General features: G+C 52.4%; 3 protein-coding genes across 3 annotated transcripts; 2 read left to right on the top strand and 1 right to left on the bottom strand.

The window, feature by feature from the left end:
• Window positions 1-1,165: 1,165 nt before the first annotated feature.
• On the bottom strand, window positions 1,166-2,152 carry LOC126913626 (olfactory receptor 14A16-like). The gene has a single exon (XM_050716111.1). It carries the CDS (start codon window positions 2,123-2,125, stop codon window positions 1,166-1,168), a length of 960 nt encoding a protein of 319 aa, XP_050572068.1. The 5' UTR covers window positions 2,126-2,152.
• A 7,602-nt stretch (window positions 2,153-9,754) lies between these two features.
• On the top strand, window positions 9,755-10,507 carry LOC118260986 (olfactory receptor 14C36-like; the record flags this gene model as incomplete). Its single annotated transcript, XM_050716112.1, has 2 exons — window positions 9,755-9,817; window positions 9,971-10,507. Coding segments are annotated over 2 exons (600 nt in total), but the record flags the coding sequence as incomplete, so codon positions are not given.
• Window positions 10,508-17,861: 7,354 nt separating this feature from the next.
• Window positions 17,862-18,548, top strand: LOC118260985 (olfactory receptor 14C36-like). Its single transcript, XM_035571593.1, has one exon. It carries the CDS (start codon window positions 17,862-17,864, stop codon window positions 18,546-18,548), a length of 687 nt encoding a protein of 228 aa, XP_035427486.1.
• Window positions 18,549-20,084: the final 1,536 nt, after the last annotated feature.

Below are 20,084 nucleotides of genomic sequence, written 5' to 3'. Positions count from 1 at the left end.
ATTTAGATTAGAGATTAGGAGGAAATGCTTCACTCAGAGGGTGGTGAGGCACTGGAACAGGTTGCCCAGAGAAGTTGTGGATGCCCTATCCCTGGAGGTGTTGAAGGCCAGGTTGGACGAGGCTCTGGGCAACCTGATCTAGTTGGTGGCATCCCTGCCCATGGCAGGAGGGTTGGAACTAGATGGTCTTTAAGGTCTCTTCCAAGCCAAGCTGTTTGATGATTCTGTGATTCTATGATCTCTGCCTTGAGGTATGCTGCTTGAGAGCCCCTTGGGCATGAGGACGGTCTGCAGGGCCCCAGGACCTCCTCTGTCTGCTCCCTCCTCTCGTGGGGCTCACAGAGGCTGCCAGCCCTGCAGAGGATCCAGAAGAGGGCTTGTCCTGCCCATGGTCACAACTGGACCATGGCCCTCCAGATTCACGCCAGCACCTCCAGCCTTGCCCAAGGGTTATGTTTGGGGTACTGGCAAGCACTCAGGGTGGGGAGATTGTCTCAAGGACATGTGCTAGGGACAGGGACTGAGGAACAGCAGCAGACTGATATGGCTCCTGGGTCATGCTTGCCTCTCCAAGGCAATTTAAAGGCCAGATCACCCGCATCAGTCCCCATCCCTCCTCTGATCTTTTTGAGTGCTCCTGGTTGACTCTGTTATGGCCATGCTGGTCAGGGTGGGAAGAAAACCCAGATGGATGGGAACGAGTGCTGCCAAAACTCCTTCCCCAGGGGTCTTTAGATATGCAAGATGCTTGGAAGGATTATGGAGCATTTCCAAAGGCACTAGGTATGTTCAGATATGCCTGAAGACAACATGAATCCTCCTGCAGTCTCCCTTGCCTGTGCCTGCTGCATCCCCACTGCCTCCACAGAGACAGCAGACACCTCCTTTGCCTCAGATACAGAGATATCACACAGAGGCTATGAGAGGGTCATCTCACACCCAGATACATACTTTATGTGGGCTCCAGGAGAAAGAGAGAAGGTTGATGCCTCAGCAGAAGTGGAAGGAATCCAAACAGTTGTGAAGGAACATGGTAACCACGTATAACAAAAACAACAGAAAAAAAATGTATTCATGTATATTAATAAATAATATATATTATATGCATAAAAAAACAATAACAGCAACTAAAACCAAACAGGTCTGTCATGGGACAGACTGTGAGTCATTTGTGGAGAGAGAGGAAAAGTTTATCGCTTCTGAAAAATGTCCACGAAATCACTTTCCTCAGGGCATCCTTCAGCTCCTGGTTCCTCATGCTGTAGATGAGGGGGTTCACTGCTGGAGGCATCACCGAGTACAGAACTGCCACCACTACATTCAAGGATGGGGAGGACAGGGAGAGGGGCTTCAGGTAGGAAAAAATTCCTGTGCTAATAAACAGGGAGACCACGGCCAGGTGAGGGAGACATGTGGAAAAGGCTTTGTGCCGTCCCTGCTCAGAGGGGATCCTCAGCACAGCCCTGAAAATCTGCACATAGGAGAGCACAATGAAAACAAAACACCCCCAAAACAGAAAACCACTCAATATGAGGAGTGCAACTTCCCTGAGGTAGGAGTTTGAGCAGGAGAGCCTGAAAATCTGGGGGATTTCACAGAAGAACTGGTCCACAGCATTGCCTTGGCAGAGGGGCAGGGAAAATGTATTGGCAGTGTGCAGCAGAGCATAGAGAACCCCACTGCCCCAGGCAGCTGCTGCCATCTGGGCACAAGCTCTGCTGCCCAGGAGGCTCCCGTAGTGCAGGGGCTTGCAGATGGCAACGTAGCGGTCGTAGGACATGATAGTGAGAAGAAAATACTCTGCTGACATCAGGAAGAGAAAAATAAAGACCTGTGCAGCACATCCTGCATAGGAAATGGCCCTGGTGTCCCAGAGGGAATTGGCCATGGCTTTGGGGAGAGTGGTGGAGATGCAGCCCAGGTCAATCAGGGCGAGGTTGAGGAGGAAGAAGTACATGGGGGTGTGGAGGCGGTGGTCGCAGGCTACGGCGGTGAGGATGAGGCCGTTGCCCAGGAGGGCAGCCAGGTAGATGCCCAGGAAGAGCGCGAAGTGCAGGAGCTGCAGCTCCCGCGTGTCTGCGAATGGCAGGAGGAGGAACTCGCTGATGGAGCTGCTGTTGGACATCTGGTGCTCCAGGGAATAGGCACCTGTCCAAGGAGAAAACAGAAGGAGATATTAAGATAGAGTTCAGAGGACTCATTCCTGCTCACACTGGACACATGGGGCTTCCTATATGTGAAGGGAGACATTTTCAGTGACTGGGTCCCTGCATTGCATGAGTGGCATTTGGTCCAGTGAGGGTTTTTGCCTCTTTACCACCATGAGAGATGATGGTATATTGGCCATCAGCCTATGTAAGGGAAGAAAGACAGATTCATCTCATCCTAGTTTAGTCACAGGGCTGTAACTGCCAGCCTCTTTGATCCGCAGAGTGAAACCAGCCTGTGTCAGGGAAGACGGAGCTCTGCTCTGCGGGAGCTGTGGCTGCAGAGGAGGCAGCTCATGGCCTGGACGCCCTGGCCTTGAAGGCAGAGGCTCTGCTGGGGGAGAGGAGAACGAGGGGGCTTGCTCAGAGGACAGTGTCCGCATGGGAGGGACAGACAGGGAGCAGCAGCCAAAGTCCACCCACCACAGCATTTCTGCCACAAGATCCCTCTCCTTCTCTGCCAATGTCTCTGCTGCCCGCAGCTGTCCCTTCCAGTAGCTGCTTCCCACATCTCCTTCTTGTCATCACTCACAGGCCCCAGCCCAGCCCCTGTTCACACAGCTTTGCCCTGCAGACACCCCCTGGCAGCAGGGGAGTGATCAAAAGCATCTCCCTGCTTGCAGGTGCAAAAGAGCAGGTCAGACAAACCAGGATGTGTCCAGCAAAGGTGATGCTGGTGCGGTCTGTAGGCAAAGCAGTGTGTAAAAGGCCTTTATGAGGTACCCGGCAGATCTACTGATTTCTCCTGATAAAGATCTTAGTGCTGTATTTTACACCTGACAGTGCCAATTCATTTTCCCTTAGGAGGAAACAAAAAGCACTGACTTTACAAGATCCTCATCTGAAAACTAAGTCATCCCTTGCCTGTATTCTTAGTAACACCTTCCTGGAAGTCCCCTTGGTGCGCTCTGGACCTGAAAGCAGGCTGCCCCAGGCAGCAGCCTCCCGCCAGCAGCAGGACCCTGCCCTGCCGGGGGGGCTCCTTCCACCCGCAGCTTCTCCCCGCAGCGCCCTGGGCAGCTCCCCGGGCAGGCTGAGTGCTGAGCCTGGCAGGCGGCAGAGGCCCTGCCCCGGCACACAGCCCCTGGGGCACAGCAGGGACCCTGCTCTGCACCACAGCCCTGGGCACCCCTGCCTGCAGCCCCGGCTTCTCCTTCCTCCAGGAGCTGCGGCTGCATTGCCCTCCAGCCAGACACTACCGGGCTCAGGGCTGGCAAGTGTTCTCCCCCAGCGAGCTCTGTGCATCCTGCCACTTCTGCCTGCCTTTAAGCACTCTGTCTGTGCAGGCAGTGCCCCCAGCCCTGCTGCGCTGGGCAGAGGAGCTGCTCCTGGGCAGAGCTGGCTCTCTGCAGCGCTGCCCGCTTGCCACGAGCTCCCCTGGGGCCCAGGAGCCCGGCCCAGCTCAGCAGCAGAGGCCCAGCCCAAGGCCTCCCTTGCTCTGCCCCCCACCAGGCTCCCTGCCCATGGCCCTGGGGCTGCAGGGGAACCTGCTGGGAAACAGCCTGAAGGAATCCCTGGGCTTCCCTCCCTCCCCTGGGCACACACACTTCTTCACACCAGGCTCATTTCTCCTAGCAGAAAAAGAATTACCTATAACAATCACCTCTTCTCATCCCAGATGATGATGGGACACCCAGACATGGTCACAAAAATAACTCCTTTAACCCCCTGCTTACGGAAGGGATTCTCATGTTGGGTTTTTTTCCTGGGGCTCTAATGGGGCTCAGATCCCTACCATGCCTGCCACAAACCCACAGGACCTGGGATTACTCTGCCCTCAATTTAGGTGTGCATAACATGAGCACCTGCAGGTGAGCTCCATTTCTCACCTCCAGGAAGCGACATGATCACCAATGGAGATGGAGGAAATCAGGGGGTTGCAAACACCTGGTGACATGTCAGGGGGCAGAGGGACGTGCAGGTATCTGCAAGCTCTCATGGAGGAACCCTGAGGGACAGGGCAGCACCTGGGGGCATCCCCTTGGAGGCTGGTGGGGAATGCCTTTGGCCAGCTGAAGTGACAGCAAATGCACACATTTAGGACAACTAAACCTGTCCCTCCTCAGTAGGCTCAGGGCAGCCTGTAGAGGCATCCACCTGACCCAGTGGAGAACTGTGCCACAGGGAGAGCTCAGTCTCCCTCTCCCTCTTCTCCATCTGGTTTTCCCTCCATCTCCAGTGACTGTAACGACACTTGTCTCACGGACATCCCTACATTGCCTAACCACGTTGAGGGCAGCTGCTCCATGTAATAGCCAATTCCAGGCCTGCGGTGCTACCTGAGATGCCAACGCTGCCCAGCACCACTGGAGCATGCAGCTGACACGGGCAGCACAGGACCCACAGGACAGCTCTGGCCATTCATAGCTGGTACTTAACGGGCACCCCTGATGGCATCTCCAACAGACTTGATGCTTATGAGCAAGTGGCCGCTTCCCAGGGCTGCAGCAAGCCAAGCTCTGTCCCTCCTCTATCCAGTAGAGGCAGGCAGTGCATGGATGGGAGGCACATCACACCGGGGTTTCCACTTGTGTTTGCAAACACTGCTGCTGCTTCTTACCCCCATCCTTTACTCAGTCAAGACACAGCCCAGTGATTTTTTTCTGTGTCCCTGGATCACAGGATGCCCATAGCCAAGGACATTGGCAGCAGCCCCTTCTCCTGCCTGGAGATCAGCCCCAGCTCCAGCACTGGCCCTCAGGGCTGCACTAACACCACAGATGGCCCTCTGCTGTCAGGGCGGCACAGCCCAGGCCTGTTTCCTTCTGGCCTCAGGAACACCAGGGCTTGCTCTCCTTGGGGCCACTCATTTCATCCTCCTGTGGCCATCTGCCATCCACAGCAGCATGTCTCTGCTCTGAAGGAAAGCCTCTGCATGCCCCATGCTTGGGTACAGGATCTGGGACAAGCCTGAGTTTGGCCCTTGGGCCACATTTGAGGTGCTGCAGCCCAGATGTGCCCCAATGCCCTCAGCGTGGGGCACAGGCAGGAGGAGCTGGATCCCCGCCTGCTGTCACAGGGCTGGGACATGGATGGAAGAGCTGCTGAGGTGTGGGGGGACAGGTCCCTCAGCTTGGGGTGCCGTGCTGGATGGGTGCAGATTCTTCAGAAGAGGCAAGCGGGGATGATCAACAGGGGGTTGCCCTCCATGTGAAGGATCTGTCTGGATACATGGAGCTCCTCTATGGGATGGGCAGCAGACTGGGGGAGCCCTTATCGGTGAGGGTCAGAGCAGAGCCAGTTAGGGTGACAGCATGGCAGGAGGTAAATGCCTGCAGTCAGGCTGAAGAAGTGGACAAAGTCTTGTGGAAGCCATTGGACTAAGTTGAGTTCAATGACTCCATGTCACCCTGGAGGCCTTTAATCACTCGGACGGTCACAGGAAAGGGACACTGCTGGGTGCAAACATTCCCAAGGTTTCTGTGGGTTCTCGGAGACAGCTTCTGAGCACAGCTGCCAGATGGGCCGACCTAGGTGATGTTCACCAGGATCTGGGACTTGCAAACAGGAAAACCTGTATCTTGACACTCCCCTTGCCAAATACATGTTGTAGTCATGCCAATGTTGTAGTCATGCCAATGATGTAGTCAGCCAATGCATGTTGTAGGGAGGGAGAGGAGAGAGACCCAGCCCTGCAGACCCCAAGGTCAGATGAAGCGTCAGGGACTGATCACAGTCCCCATTTCCCATTCCCCTGCACTGTTTGGGGGATAGAGGTAGAAGAGGGTGGATTGTTGGAGGGTGTTTTTTAGTTTTCTTTTAGCTTCTCACTGCCCTAGCCTGTTAGTAATAGGTAAGAAATTATATTGATCTCCCTATGCTGAGTCTGTTTTGCCCATGGCAGTAATTGCTGCGATATCCCTGTCCTTGTCTCAACCCTTGAGCCCTTTTCATCATATTTTCTCCCCCTTTCCCTTTGAGGAGGGGGAGTGAGAGAGCGGCTGTGGTGGAGTTCAGCTGCCCAGCTGTGGGTGTGGTCTGTGTGGGCTGTGGGTGGTGGTCTCAGAGAGGAAGGCCATAAGTCTTCCTCACAGTGTACTTTTCACCCTTGGTCAGGATTCTGCTGTTTGCTTTCTTCCTAACTGCAAGGACTGGTTTTTGCTAATTATTTCCTTATCTTGGGTTCCAATGTCCAGTTTGAGATATATTGTCCTCCAATGTCCTGTTTGAAATATATTGTCCATACATCTGTTTTCCTGTCCTATACATAATGTTCTGTTTACATTTTATTCCTCCTTTATCTCAACTTCTCTAATCAGTATGCAGGTTGGCCTGAGGCCTTTCTGTGTCGTACCAGTAAGGAGAGAGAAGGGGTACAAGCTCTGTTAAAAGAAATAATTCTGAGATTTGGGGTACCTTTGGGAACGTCATCAGGCAGAGGTCCACAATTTATAGTCAAGGTAGTTACTGAAATAAGCAGACTATTAGGTATTAGTTTTGGGGTACCTTTGGGAACTACACACACGTCGGTCAGCGCCAGCGACATGGAAGACGTAACCACAGTCTCCGCTTCAACTGGTAGTTAAGAGAGTAACTTGAAGTTGAACCAAACTATTTAAACAAACAACTATTGGTCCTTATTTATGTTATTAGGATTACTGAGGGAAGAACAATAGGATATTGCAATTATTCAGGTCCTTTGGGGGGGGGAGTGAATATGATGGGTAAATTGATTGTCATGGACTGACCGAATCACTTTGCATTAAATGTTCATCTGCACTGCATTGTTTCTTGACACTCCCCTTGCCAAATGCATGTTGTAGTCCAGCTGCTTTTCAGCACTTGGAAAGAGATGAGGTTTGGGGCCCAGCCCGACACCCAGCGCTGCACTGGCTCACTCTTGTTTCTTCCCTGCAGCCCATTTGTCAGAGTCCAGCTGACACAAGACCACGTGCATCTGCGTGAAGTATGCCACAGGTCTCCTGAAGTGAGAGACTTTAGATCCTAAATCATGACGGGTTCCTCCTTCGTTGTGCACACAAAGGCACAAGTGGTCTCCTGCAGGCAGATCTGGCAGCCCGGCTGCAAGGGGCAGGCTGCCCCTCCACCTCAGCCTCTTCCACGGGCTCCTCCTGCTCTGGAGGCCCATGGCCACGGGCCGCGGGGAGGCTGCGGCAGCCTAAGGAGGACGCTGCGTCTGTCCCAGACGGTTCTCCCCACTCTCCTCTTCATCTGCAGCGCATGCCCTACTCCTCTCCCTCACCATGACGTGCTGAGGGTATGTTTGCCATTCCCTCGTGTACCACCTCTGCCTTCCCGCATGGCAGACAGGGGGATGGTGCTGAGGCCTCCTCAAAGCACAGAGCCCCGTGGGCTGTGCGGGGCCGCAATTCCCTCCGTATAACACATCCTACTTGGGACAACAGCAAAGGCTGGCTGTTGTTCAGCCAAGTTCAGGCACGGTGAGGGACTGCTGTATCTCAGGTGCCTTCGCTCCCATCTTTTGAAGAAGGCCTAGCCCCAGGACAGGCCTCAAACCCCACCTTCCTGGAGGGCTTCCAAGAGCAGAGGCGTGTTGAGGCAGGCGGACAGCGGTGATTTCTCCAGCGCTCCACTTCCTTTATTCCATGGCCTTTGTCACCATTTGGAGATGTTCCTGGCGGATTTGCCAGGAACTGCTGAACCAGCTGATGTGATCTTTTGGGATTTCAGTAAAGCTTTCGACACAGTTTCCCATAGAATCCTACTGGACAAAATGTCCAGCATACAGCTAGACAAAAACATCATACGATTCAAGCTGCAACAGGGGAGGTTCAGGCTGGATATCAGGAAGAGATTCTTCACCGAGAGAGTGAAATGGTGAACAAAGCTCAGAGAGGTGAAATTATCTCTGCCTGTCATGGCTGAGGTGTCTTTCCACACTGTGGAAAAGGAATAGGGTTTTAAGGGAGGGTGTCATTTGTACTTCTGGTAGACATCCTCACTCTAATAGCAGAAATTACACTTCCTAAAATCCATCTCCCCTTTGTTCAGAGAGGAGCAGTCGGTGATGACTTCAGTGTGCTTCAAACACCACACCCCAGCAGAGACCCTGCTGCCTTCAGGAGCTGTCAGCCCTGAGGCCTTGGGGACACCTCGAGGGAGCCCAATGGCACAGAGCAAGCGATGCCATGGTTGGGTGCTGTGCTGCTGAGCTGGGCCGGGCTCCTGGGCCCAAGGGGAGCTCCTGGCAAGCAGGCAGCGCTGCAGATAGACAGCTCTGCCCAGGAGCAGCTCCTCTGCACAGCACAGCAGGGCTGGGGGCTCTGACCGCAGGTGGCACAGGGAGAGGAGAGAAGGAGAGAGGGCTTGGAGGCAGTGAGGAGCACAACAACAGAGGGCAGCGTGTGGCAGGACAGATCTGCAGGCTCTTGACACAGTGAGTCTCTGGCAGCAGGGTGATGCAGATGGGGTTGCCAAAGGGGTCTTCTACAGCTGGCACATCCGATGGGTGATAGCATCTCTCGGTTCACTCTGTTTCTCCAGCGAGGAGTAGAAGATGCTTAGGGAATGGCATTTATAAGGGGACATTTCAAGAAGAAGACTGAGGTTTGGTTTAGTCTGAAGGGAAAATCTTTTTTGGATTCTGTTCTTTCAGATTCCTGCAGTGGAGGGGAATCTAAGTGAATTTGAGCACACAGCTTGTGGGATGGGGTCAGTGAGCATGGACAGGGAGGAGACTGGTGGACACAGAACCAGCTCCCAGCAGGGACATGGGCAGGCAGCAGGGACATGGGCAGGCGGTGAGAGGGAGCAGCTGCCAGAAATGCTGTGTGAGGGAGGGCTCAGGCACCTCCCTGCCATCCCCTGCAGGGCAGGCGCCTTCCCTGGGACACCCCCTGCTCTCCTCTCCCACCAGCAGAGCCTCTGCCCTCAAGCCCCTGCTGTCTCCAGCAGGATCTGCCTCCTCTGCAGGCAGAGCTGCAGCAGAGGAGGGTCTGCTGAGTGTCCGTCTGTCCCTCCCTGGCTTTTCATCCCCTGGCAGCAGCACGCTGCCATTCCTCCTGGCTTCTCCACCTGGCCGTGCTGCTGCTGTTCTTGTTTCCAGGCTGGCTGGGGATGGGGGTTTCACATGTCCATGGAGTGAGGCCTCGGTGTGCTTGGATGGAAGGGGAGTACAGGGACAGTGTGAGGCATCTGGATCCACCTATGGTCTTTACCTCTTGCTGTAGGATGGGACTGACACCTTCCTTACCCGCAGCAGAGTCCTGTGCTCGAAGGGACAGCCTCAGGCAGCATCAAGCAGAGCACATGAAAGGCACCTGCTAAATGTTTGCCTGGAAGTATCCAAGAGCTTTGAGGGGCTTAAAATGAGAAGTGGAACTTGTTTTTCTCAGATAACTCTGTGGTAAATTATCACTGTATTTCTGTTCCTTGGGCAGGACCCCGTGAACCAAACAGGCAAATGACCAACAGCAGCTCTGTGAGCGAGTTCCTCCTGCTGGCATTCGCAGACACGCAGGGAGCTGCAGCTCCTGCACTTCGCGCTCTTCCTGGGCATCTACCTGGCTGCCCTCCTGGGCAACGGCCTCATCCTCACAGCCATAGCCTGCGACCACCACCTCCACACCCCCATGTACTTCTTCCTCCTCAACCTCGCCCTCCTCGACCTGGGATCCATCTCCACCACTCTCCCCAAAGCCATGGCCAATTCCCTTTGGGACACCAGGGCCATCTCCTTCTGGGGATGTGTTACAGAAGTCTTTTGTCTCTTCTTCACTGCAACAGCAGAGTATTCTTTTCTCACCATCATGGCCTACGACCGCTACATTGCCATCTGCAAGCCCTTGCACTACGGGAGCCTCCTGGGCAGCAGAGCTTGTGCCCAGATGGCAGCAGCTGCCTGGGGCAGTGGCTTTCTCAATGCTGTCCTGCACACGGCCAGCACATTTTCCCTGCCCCTCTGCCAAGGCAATGCTGTGGACCAGTTCTTCTGTGAAATCCCCCACATCCTCAAGCTCTCCTGCTCAGATGCCTACCTCAGGGAAGTTGGGGTGCTTGTGTTTAGTGCCTGTTTAACCGTTGCATGTTTTGTTTTCATTGTGCTCTCCTACGTGCAGATCTTCAGGACAGTGCTAAGGATGCCCTCTTCTCAGGGCCGGCACAAAGCCTTTTCTACGTGCCTCCCTCACCTGGCTGTGGTCTCCCTCTTTGTCATTACTGCCATGTTTGCCTACCTGAAGCCCCCCTTATTCTCTGCCCCACCTCTGTCCCTTGTGGTGGCATTTCTGTACTTGGTTGTGCCTCCAGCAGTGAACCCCCTCATCTACAGCATGAGGAACAAGGAGCTCAAGCATGCCTTGAGGAAGTTGATGTCTTGATGTTTTTCAAAATCAAGAAATTACACTTCATCTTCTGTATATGACTGACAATGTAAAACATTACAGGCACTAGGGTCATTTGGTTGGTTTCACGCTCTTTCTTAATACTCTACAGGGAAGCTCCACCAGCTCGGGGCTGTGGGGATTGTGGGTTGCATGAGGAAAAGGTGCAGAAGTGGCAATCTAGGCCACCACAGACATGCTCATCTGGGAAATGCTCCCTGGGATATGGGATGTCCCAGACGAGCGGGGCCCCCTGTGTATGCAGGGTATATATGGAAAGAGAAACCCTTTGCTTTTGGTGCCAGAAGACACATCATATGCACATAGACAGTTGAACACAAAGGAGCACAAAGGTCATCAGGTATTCCTACAAGTCTTATGAAGGCCAGTGGGGCAGATAGTGTCATGAGGCCAAGTAACGTCCCCTGGGAAGCCACCTGAATGCAGCTCTGGGATGTGCTTCCTTGAACTGAGGTCCCTGTGCCCACTTTTCATGCCTTGTGGCATCTCAGAGGAGGGCATCCCCTGGGAGTGCCTCCCAGCCTCTGGCAGTGGCTGCAGGATCCAGAGGGACACTGCAAGCACTGCACTGCACTGCCCGTGGGTGTGCAAGGCAGGGACTTGTGTCTCTCAACAGCCCTGTGTGTATGAGGAGCGCAGGAGGCCAGCTCAGACGTGAACACCTCACAGAGCACAGACGTTGCCCTGTGTGACTCCAGAAACAACCCCCAGTGTTCCTGTGAGATTTCTGTCACTCCCTCTTGCACAGGTTCATTGCAGATGCCCCTCTCCTCTATGTCACACTACCCTGCCTTTCTAGACTGGGCTGTCAAAAGTTTGCATCGGAGAGATTTCTGGGGACTTGGAAAAGGCAGGCATCAAACCCATCTTCAGGAAGGGAAACGAGAATGATTGGAAGAAGTGCAATTGCCAACTCTACTCCTGGTAACATGATGGGGGAAGTCCTGCCACAGCCATCTTCACGCACTTGGAGGAAAACAAAGGGATTGCTGAAGCAGTAGGGGAGGAGAAAGAAGGGAACGTGGTGAACCTGGACACTAGCAAAGCCTTTGGCATGGTCTTCTGGAGTCTCCCTTTAGCCAGATTGGTGATATTTGGACTGAAGAAAGGGATGATGATGTGGGGGGGAAGGTGGCTGGACATTAGTGGTACAAAGTCCTCCTGCCAGACAGATACCAGCAGCATCCCTCAGTGATGGGCACTTGGGTCAACACCGTTGAACATCTTTGTTTTCTCCCTTTATGATGGTGTATATATTTTCAGCTCATTTGTGGGTGATGCCAAGCTAGGAGGAGTCCTTGAGCAACTTCACCTTGTGCAGAGTACAACACTATGTGGGCCACTGCAGGGAAAGTTAACTCTTTCCCAGCCAAACCCAGAACAAGCAGACACCTGGTTGGCATGCTGACTGTGAGATCCCCTCTGCCTACATACCCAGTAGGACCCTTACAGGAAGAAGGCCTGGCTATAGGTTGTCATGTTCCTTCCTGGGGGTAAGGAACTGCACAGGCTTGATAGGTTGCTTACGGGAACTTCATGAGACCCCACCTGCTCTCATGAGACCCCACCTGGAGTACTGCGTTCAGCTCTGGGGCTCCCAGTATAAGAATGACATGAAGCTATTAGAGCGAGTCCAGACAAGGACCACAAGGATGATGAAGGGGCTGGAGCACTTCTCCTATTGAAACAGGCTGAGGGAGTTGGGGTTTTTCAGCCTGAAGAAGACAAGGCTCTGAGGAAACCTTATAGCGTGCATCCAGTACTTAAAGGGGACCAACAGAAAAGCTAGGGAGAGACTTTTTCTCAGGATGTGCAGTGATAGGACAAGGGGAATGGTTTTAAACTTAAAGAGGGCAGATTTAGATTAGATAGTCAGACAAAATTCTTGGCTCAGAGATGAGGTGCTGGAACTGGTGCTGTGGGTCCAGAGGTCACCCAGATGGAGTTTGGATCAGCCCATGCCCTTGTGTTTGAAGGAACAGCTGGAGAGAGTGGAGAGGCATCAGTGAAATCATGGGAATACCAGAGTGAGAGCAAGGTGGGGAAGAGAAGTGGTTGTCTGCAGCCTTCAGAGAAGTGTGGGACAGCACAGGAAAGCCTGCAGAGGAGAAGGCAGAGGGCTCTGACAAGAATGGAAGGCTTCAGCAGCACTGAAATCTTTGTCCCCACAGCCATGGCTTATGAGGAGATGTGATATACTCATGGCATTGGGACCATGTATTCTCCTTTCAACCATGTGCAAACGCTGGAAGGTGTCATACCATTGTCCTTCACATGATATTATGGGCGTCGCCCCCTATCCCACAGACTCCAGGAAGAGCCCAGAGTGAGACATGGGGGTGCTGGGGGTGCAGGATCTCCCCTCCCACTGGCTGGGGTCAGGCCTTGGCCCTTCTGCTTCACCAAAACAAACCGAGACTTTTCTCAGCACAGTGCCTTTGCCTGTCTGTAATCATGGCCTCCAATTATCTGCCCTAACAATTCCCACGGGAGGCTTTCATAGCAACAGACTAGAATAGCCAACAGAGTGTAGAGTATAGAGTATAGAGCAGTCTAATACTATGGAATAGAGTAGCCAACAGAGGTGAGACAGATACTCTGATATAATGAAAACCATCAGAAAGCTGATCCCAGTTAGATGACTGATATGGGGAGGTCAGGAGTAGCCTGGCAAGGAGAGATGTGAGATTTAGGGGAGGGAAGAGAAAGGCAAGAGGAGCTTGGAAGCTTACCTTTAAAGAGATAAGAGGGTTCATGTAATGTTGATGCTGCTGTAACACTGACTTCAAACATGTCATGTATGGTCCTTACCCTATTTTCAACAGTATCAATAATCCCTCAACCTAAACATTAGTCAAACACCCTGACAGGAATCCACAATTGTAATGCAGAACTTGAAGCATCACCTGAAGAAAAACTCAGCCCATAGCCTCTTTCAATTACCTTTACTCTCTTGCTCAACCTAATCCCTGCCCTTAAGACTAACATTAAAATGCTCTATTAATCTCTAACCCAGAAAGTTGAGCCCCAGTCCCTAGAGGACTAGAGAGATGTCACCTCGGACTCGGGATCTCCTGCACGAGCAGGAGGAACGTGGCTGTGGAAGTGACTGTGAGGTCACTTCTGTCTCTGCAGTTGATAGGGCAGCAGCAGGAAAGCATCACGGAAAGGGACTGTGAGGTCCCTTCTGTCTGTAGGTGGCAGGTCACCCTTGACTTCTCCCTGGGATCTGTACTTTTTGGCTGACATCTGACAGTGGCCCTGGTAGGCCAGCAGAAGGCACCTGGTTGGCATGCTGACTGTGGGATCCCCTCTGCCTACATACCCAGGAGGACCCAGACAGAAAGAAGGCCCGCATGTGGGTTGTCCTGTCCCTTCTGCTTGAGTCCATGACTGGACAGCAGGAGGCACAAGGCTTGGGTGTGTCTAGCCAAGAAGCTGCAAGGCCAGCAGCAGGCGCATGGCTTGGCAGATGCTGGTGAGGTGACTTCTGTCTGGTTGGCTGACAGGTGGCAAGGAGCCTGATGGGTTGGGATTCCTACTTCAGGAGTGGTTTCCACCCTGATGGAGCTTTCTTTGGTAGTAGGAAAGAGCAGGAGAGAAAAAACTGCCACAAAGTGCTCATTAGAACTTTTGCACTGGCCATGAGGTGGAAGAATTGTCCAGGGGAACAACTGGTCTTGCTGCTAGAGCCTAAGAAAAAGAAGACATTAAGTGCCTCAGCCTTTACCTCCTTTCTTGTCACCAGGTTTTCCCACACACACATTAAAAATGATCATTCTCCTTAATCTTCTTTTATTAAAGTATTTATATAAACAGTTTTTATTTTCTTTGAAAGTAATAAACAGATTGACCTCCAGCTGGGCTTTGGCCCTTCTAATTTTGACCTGCACAGCCCCATAACATTCAGGACACAGCTCCAGACAAACTGACAGCATGCATGAGAAGGAAGCACAGAAGAGGTGGAACCTGGAAGCCTTCCATCCCTTACCCTTCAGTGATTCTGTGCTGCAATTCCATTCAACTGGTTACTCCTGTATTATCCAAACTTTCCTGCAATTCCTGATGCTGCTATCTTGTGAGAGATAGCACAGTCACATGAAGGTTGAACCGTCTGCCTGCAGACATTAACTGCTGACAGAACGGAGCGTCAGTGTGGGGGAATCTTGAGAAACTGCAGGATTTTGACTACAGAAACATCTTGGCATTTACAAGGAGAAGAGCCCAGTCCTGCATCGGAGGAAGAATAACCCCATACATCAGGGCAGAGTGGGACCCTGCTGAGTGAGTAGTGCACGGGGGGAGGAGGGCCTGGGCACCACGAGGGATGCCATAAGAGCAGTGGTACCTGCTCATCAGGAACCAGGCCAGCTTCCTACAGAGCTGCCTTACGAGGAGCATGGCCACCAAGAAGATCTGAGTTATCAGACTCAGCTGAGATCTGGTAAGACACCAGATGGACAAGGGTCTACAGCCAGCAGGGAAAGAGGTGCAGGTCTGAGAGTGCCTAGGACAGGCTGGTGTGGACAGGATTAAGGACTGCGACAAGGCTGAAAGTCCCAACAGGACCAAGGTCTTTATATCCATGGCTATGGCTGTGGTCTCTGCCACTGAGGCCTATGAGGACACAGCTTATCGTTAAAGCACCAGTGTCTCATTGCCACCTTGCCCCCACCCACGAACAAGGCAGGGGTCGTACCCATCTCCTGCACTTGGCAATGCAGATCCCCATCTCCTACTGCCCCAGGAAGAACCCTGAGCAGAGCATCTCCTTTCCCGGGGGCCAAGGGTCAAGGCTTGAGCCTTGTGCTTGGTGAAACACATCCAGTTTTCCTACATATCAGTGTCACCTTCACATTACCTTTGTCTCCTTGTCCTCACTACCTCCAATGCCCTGCTCTAACGAGCTCCAAGGGAGGCTATGTCAGTCCTGGCCCTCAGGGGGACACTCTAGGAAACTTGCATCTGACTTGGACTTCTTGAGAGATTTCTTCAGTTTGCTCTCAGTGTCTGAGGTTCGTGGGCTCATCACCAAAGCCCCCAGAGGGGTGATTCCAATGCCTTGGGCTGGGCCTCTGCTGCTGAGCTGGGCCGGGCTCCTGGGCCCAGTGGGAGCTCCTGGCAAGAGGGCCGTGGTGCAGAGAGACAGCTCTGCCCAGGAGCAGCTCCTCTGCCCAGCGCAGCAGGGCTGGGGGCTCTGACCGCAGCAGAGACGCAGAGAGGAGAGAAGGAGAGAGGGCTTGGAGGCAGTGAGGAGCACAACAACAGAGGGCAGCGTGTGGCAGGAGAGATCTGCAGAATCTTGACACCATGAGTCTCTGGCTGGAGGGCAATGCAGGTGCAGTTGCCAGAGGGGTCTTCTACAGGTGGCACATCCGATGGGTGATAGCATCTCTCAGAACGGTTCTCTCTGTTTCTCCAGCGAGAAGATGCTTTAGATGCTAGATGCTCTAGTGTCCAGAGGAGGGCGATGAAGATGGTGAAGGGCCTAGAAGGGAAGACGAATGAGGAGTGGCTGAGGTCACTGGGCCTGTTCAGCCTGGAGACGAGGAGGCTGAGGGGGGACCTCATCGCGGTCCACAACTTCCTCGTGAAGGGGAGTGGAGAGGCAGGTGACCTGTAAACACCGGTGATAGGACCCGCGGGAATGGTGTGAAGCTGAGGCAGGGGAAGTTTAGGCTGGACATCAGGAAGAGGTTCTTCACCGAGAGGGTGGTCACACACTGGAACAGGCTCCCCAGGGAAGTAGTCACTGCACCAAGCCTGTCTGAATTTAAGAAGCGATTGGACTGTGCACTTAGTCACATGGTCTAAACATTTGAGCAGACCTGTGCGGTGCCAAGAGTTGGACTAGATGATCCTCATGGGTCCTTTCCAACTCGGGATATTCTATGATTCTATGATTCTTTAGAGAATGGCATTTATGATTGGATTTTTCAAGAGAAAGACCAAGGTAGGGGCTACCTGAAAGGCAAGACTTTGTCTGTAGCCTGTGCTTAAAGAATCCTGCAGTGAAGTGGAAGCAGGTGTCATGGTAATGAGTTGTCAGGATTGTACAGGAGACTGAGGCTCCTAGAGCATTGTAGTGAGGGATCAATATGTCATTAATGAACTTCATAAAGTCCCTTCCCACATCTCAGCCCACAGACTGCATCAACATCATCATAGTGGTCCTCTCAGGTTTTATACTAGCTGATCTTTAGGAGCTGCAAACCCTCCAAGTGCAAATCCTGCCCAGTGCCCTGTCTTTGGGAGGTCTCTGCCGGCTTGTGGTGAGCACAGATCACTTGCAATGAGCATGAGCTGCCTCCTCTGCAGGCAGAGCTGCAGCAGAGGAGGGTCTGCTGAGTGTCCGTCTGTCCCTCCCTGGCCTTGCCTCCCGTGGCAGCAGCACACTGGCATTCCTCCTGGCTTCTGCACCTGGCCGTGCTGCTGCTGTTCTTGTTCCCAGGCTGGCAGGTGATGGGGATTTCAGGTGCCTGTGGAGTGAGCCCTCTTTGTGCTTGGGGGAAGGGGAATATGGGGACAGGGTGAGGGGTCTGGAGAGGGGCACCTTGAGCATGATTATTCTGCCCTCGGCAGTACCCTGGTTATTTTCAGGTGAACATGTACGTGTAGTTGTCCTGCAGCTCAAAGACATGCCAGCAGAAGAGACCAGCCTTGATGGACAGACTAGATGTCCCCTCTGAAGGACATTCTGCACTAAGGGGAATATCCCTTTCTCTCTGAGGATCCATAAGGTTTCACCTGGAGTGCAGCAAGAAGGAAAACATACAAAAAGAAAACCCCGCATCCCTGCTTTCTCTCAGGTGAATTGGGGGCCAAAATGTGGATAATCACATGATATCAGGAGTGAATTGAATCTGGGAGTACCCTATATTCCTCTTTATCTGTTGCTGTAGAGCAGGATTACCTCCTGCATTACCGAAGCAGAGTCCTCTGCTCCTAGGGACACCCTCAAGCAGAATTGGGCAGAACTCATGAAAGGGACTTGCCAAACGTGTGCTTGAATTAGACCTTGTCAGATAATTCTGCTGTATTTTCTTACTGTTTTTTTCCTCCTTGGGCAAGACCCCATGGCCAGAACCAGCAAATGTCCAGCAGCAGCTCTGTGAGCGAGTTCCTCCTGCTGGCATTCGCAGACACGCGGGAGCTGCAGCTCCTGCACTTCGCGCTCTTCCTGGGCATCTACCTGGCTGCCCTCCTGGGCAACGGCCTCATCCTCACCGCCGTGGCCTGCGACCACCGCCTCCACACCCCCATGTACTTCTTCCTCCTCAACCTCGCCCTCCTCGACCTGGGCTGCAGCTCCACCACTCTCCCCAAAGCCATGGACAATTCCCTCTGGGACACCACGGTCATCTCCTATGAAGGACGTGCTTCACAGGTCTTTATATTTGTCATCTGGATTACAGCAGACTTTTATATTCTCACTATCATGTCCTATGACCGCTACGTTGCCATCTGCAAGCCCCTGCACTACGGGAGCCTCCTGGGAAGCAGAGTTTGTGCCCAGATGGCAGCAGCTGCCTGGGGCAGTGGCTTTCTCAATGCTGTCCTGCACATGGCCAATACATTTTCCCTGCCCCTCTGCCAAGGCAATGCTGTGGACCAGTTCTTCTGTGAAATCCCCCAGATCCTCAAGCTCTCCTGCTCAGGTGCCTACATTAGGGAAGTTGGGTCACTTGTCTTTACCATTTTTTTGGCCTTTGGTTGTTTCGTTTTCATTGTGCTGTCCTATGTGCAGATCTTCAGGGCTGTGCTGAGGATGCCCTCTAAGGAGGGCCAGCATAAAGCCTTTTCCACGTGCCTCCCTCACCTGGCTGTCGTCTCCCTCTTTCTCAGCACTGCTATGTTTGCATACCTGAAACCCCCCTACATCTCTTCCCCAGCCCTGGACGTAGTGATGGCAGTTCTGTACTTGGTGGTGCCTCCAGCACTTAACCTCCTCATCTACAGCATGAGGAGCAAGGAAGTCAAGGATGCCTTGATGAAACTTATGCCTAGGTGTGTTTAAGAATCAATGAATTGCCCCTCTCCTTTTGCATGTAACACATAATATCAATTATAACAGAAAAACAAATCTGTAAATTTTTGTTGCTGTTGATGTTAACTAATATTACGGGATGTTCTTAGTTATAATTTAGCCCATGTTGCCCAGTAAAATATCTTCATTAGTCACTTTTATATTTCTGTCTGTTTGTGTTGTGTTTACAGCTCAGAGATTCTGTACACGAGGAGCCTGTCTCTCTGTGAACATAAAGTAGAGGAGTGTTGTGGTTTAGCCCGGCTGGCAGCCAAACACCACACAGCCGTTCGCTCACCCTCCCCCCTCCCTCTCCGGGATGGGGGAGAGAAACGGGAAAGTGAAGCCTGTGAGTTGAGATAAGGACAGTTTATTAAGACAGGGAAAATAATAACAATAATAACAATAATAATAATAGTAATAATGTGTACAAAGTGATGCACAATGCAATTGCTCACCACCCGTTGACCGATGCCCAGCCTATCCCCGAGCAGCCGGCCCCCCACCCCGGCTAGCCACCCCTATATATTGTTCAGCATGACGTCAGATGGTATGGAATACCCCTTTGGCCAGTTTGGGTCAGCTGTCCTGGGTCTGTCCCCTCCCAGCTCCTGCTGCACCCCTAGCCTGCTCGCTAGCAGGACAGAGAGAGAAGCTGAAAAGTCCTTGGCTTGGTGTAAGCATTGCTCTACAACAATTAAAACATCAGCATGTTATCAGCGCTCTTCTCATCCTAATCAAAAACATAGCACCCTGCCAGCTACTAGGAGGAAAATTAACTCTGTCCTACCTGAAACCAGGACAGATATCCACCCCTTATTCCATACCATTTATGTCATGCTCAGGTTACACTCTTTCCAATACCTTCTAATTAGTCACCATTTTCATCTATGATATATAGCAACCATGGTAGTGATGACATACAGTGTTATATGATAATTAACATACTACAATTCAACTCATGGGCTATTCTCACCCAGTATTAGGTCCCCTTGAGGTACACACCGGACCTCCCCATTCTTTTGCATTACCCACCAAGTGCATCCAGGTCCCTGGGCAAAAGCAATCCCACGAATGGGCTTGCCTTTTCCTGAGGCAGGAGTAGCCCAGACTGTCTTACCCAGCATGTTTCTTACGTGCACTACAGGAACTTTATCCCCTTCTACAGTGCGTAACAGGTTTGATTGGGCAGGTCCAGCTCGGTTGGCAGATCCTCTAGTATTGACTAACCAGGTGGCCTTTGCCAAATGTGTTTCCCAATTTTTGAATGTCCCAGCACCCATTGCTTTCAGTGTAGTCTTTAACAGTCCATTGTATCGTTCAACTTTCCCGGAGGCTGGTGCATGATAAGGGATGTGATACACCCACTCAATACCATGTTCTTTGGCCCAAGTGTCTATAAGGTTGTTTCGGAAATGAGTCCCATTGTCTGACTCAATTCTTTCTGGGGTGCCATGTCGCCATAGGACTTGCTTTTCAAGGCCCAGGATAGTGTTCCGGGCGGTGGCATGGGGCACAGGATATGTT

The sequence above is a fragment of the Cygnus atratus genome, chromosome 34 (genome assembly GCF_013377495.2).
Source record: "Cygnus atratus isolate AKBS03 ecotype Queensland, Australia chromosome 34, CAtr_DNAZoo_HiC_assembly, whole genome shotgun sequence".
Classification (NCBI taxonomy): Eukaryota; Metazoa; Chordata; class Aves; order Anseriformes; family Anatidae; genus Cygnus; species Cygnus atratus.
The sequence above is the reverse complement of the archived record's forward strand: the minus strand, read 5'-3'. Positions and strand labels throughout refer to the sequence as shown.

Bases quoted from the DNA above. Each gene is read 5' to 3' on its own strand.
- LOC118260985 (XM_035571593.1), top strand. From the start codon at position 17,862: ATGGACAATTCCCTCTGGGACACCACGGTCATCTCCTATGAAGGACGT.
- LOC126913626 (XM_050716111.1), bottom strand. From the start codon at position 2,125: ATGTCCAACAGCAGCTCCATCAGCGAGTTCCTCCTCCTGCCATTCGCA.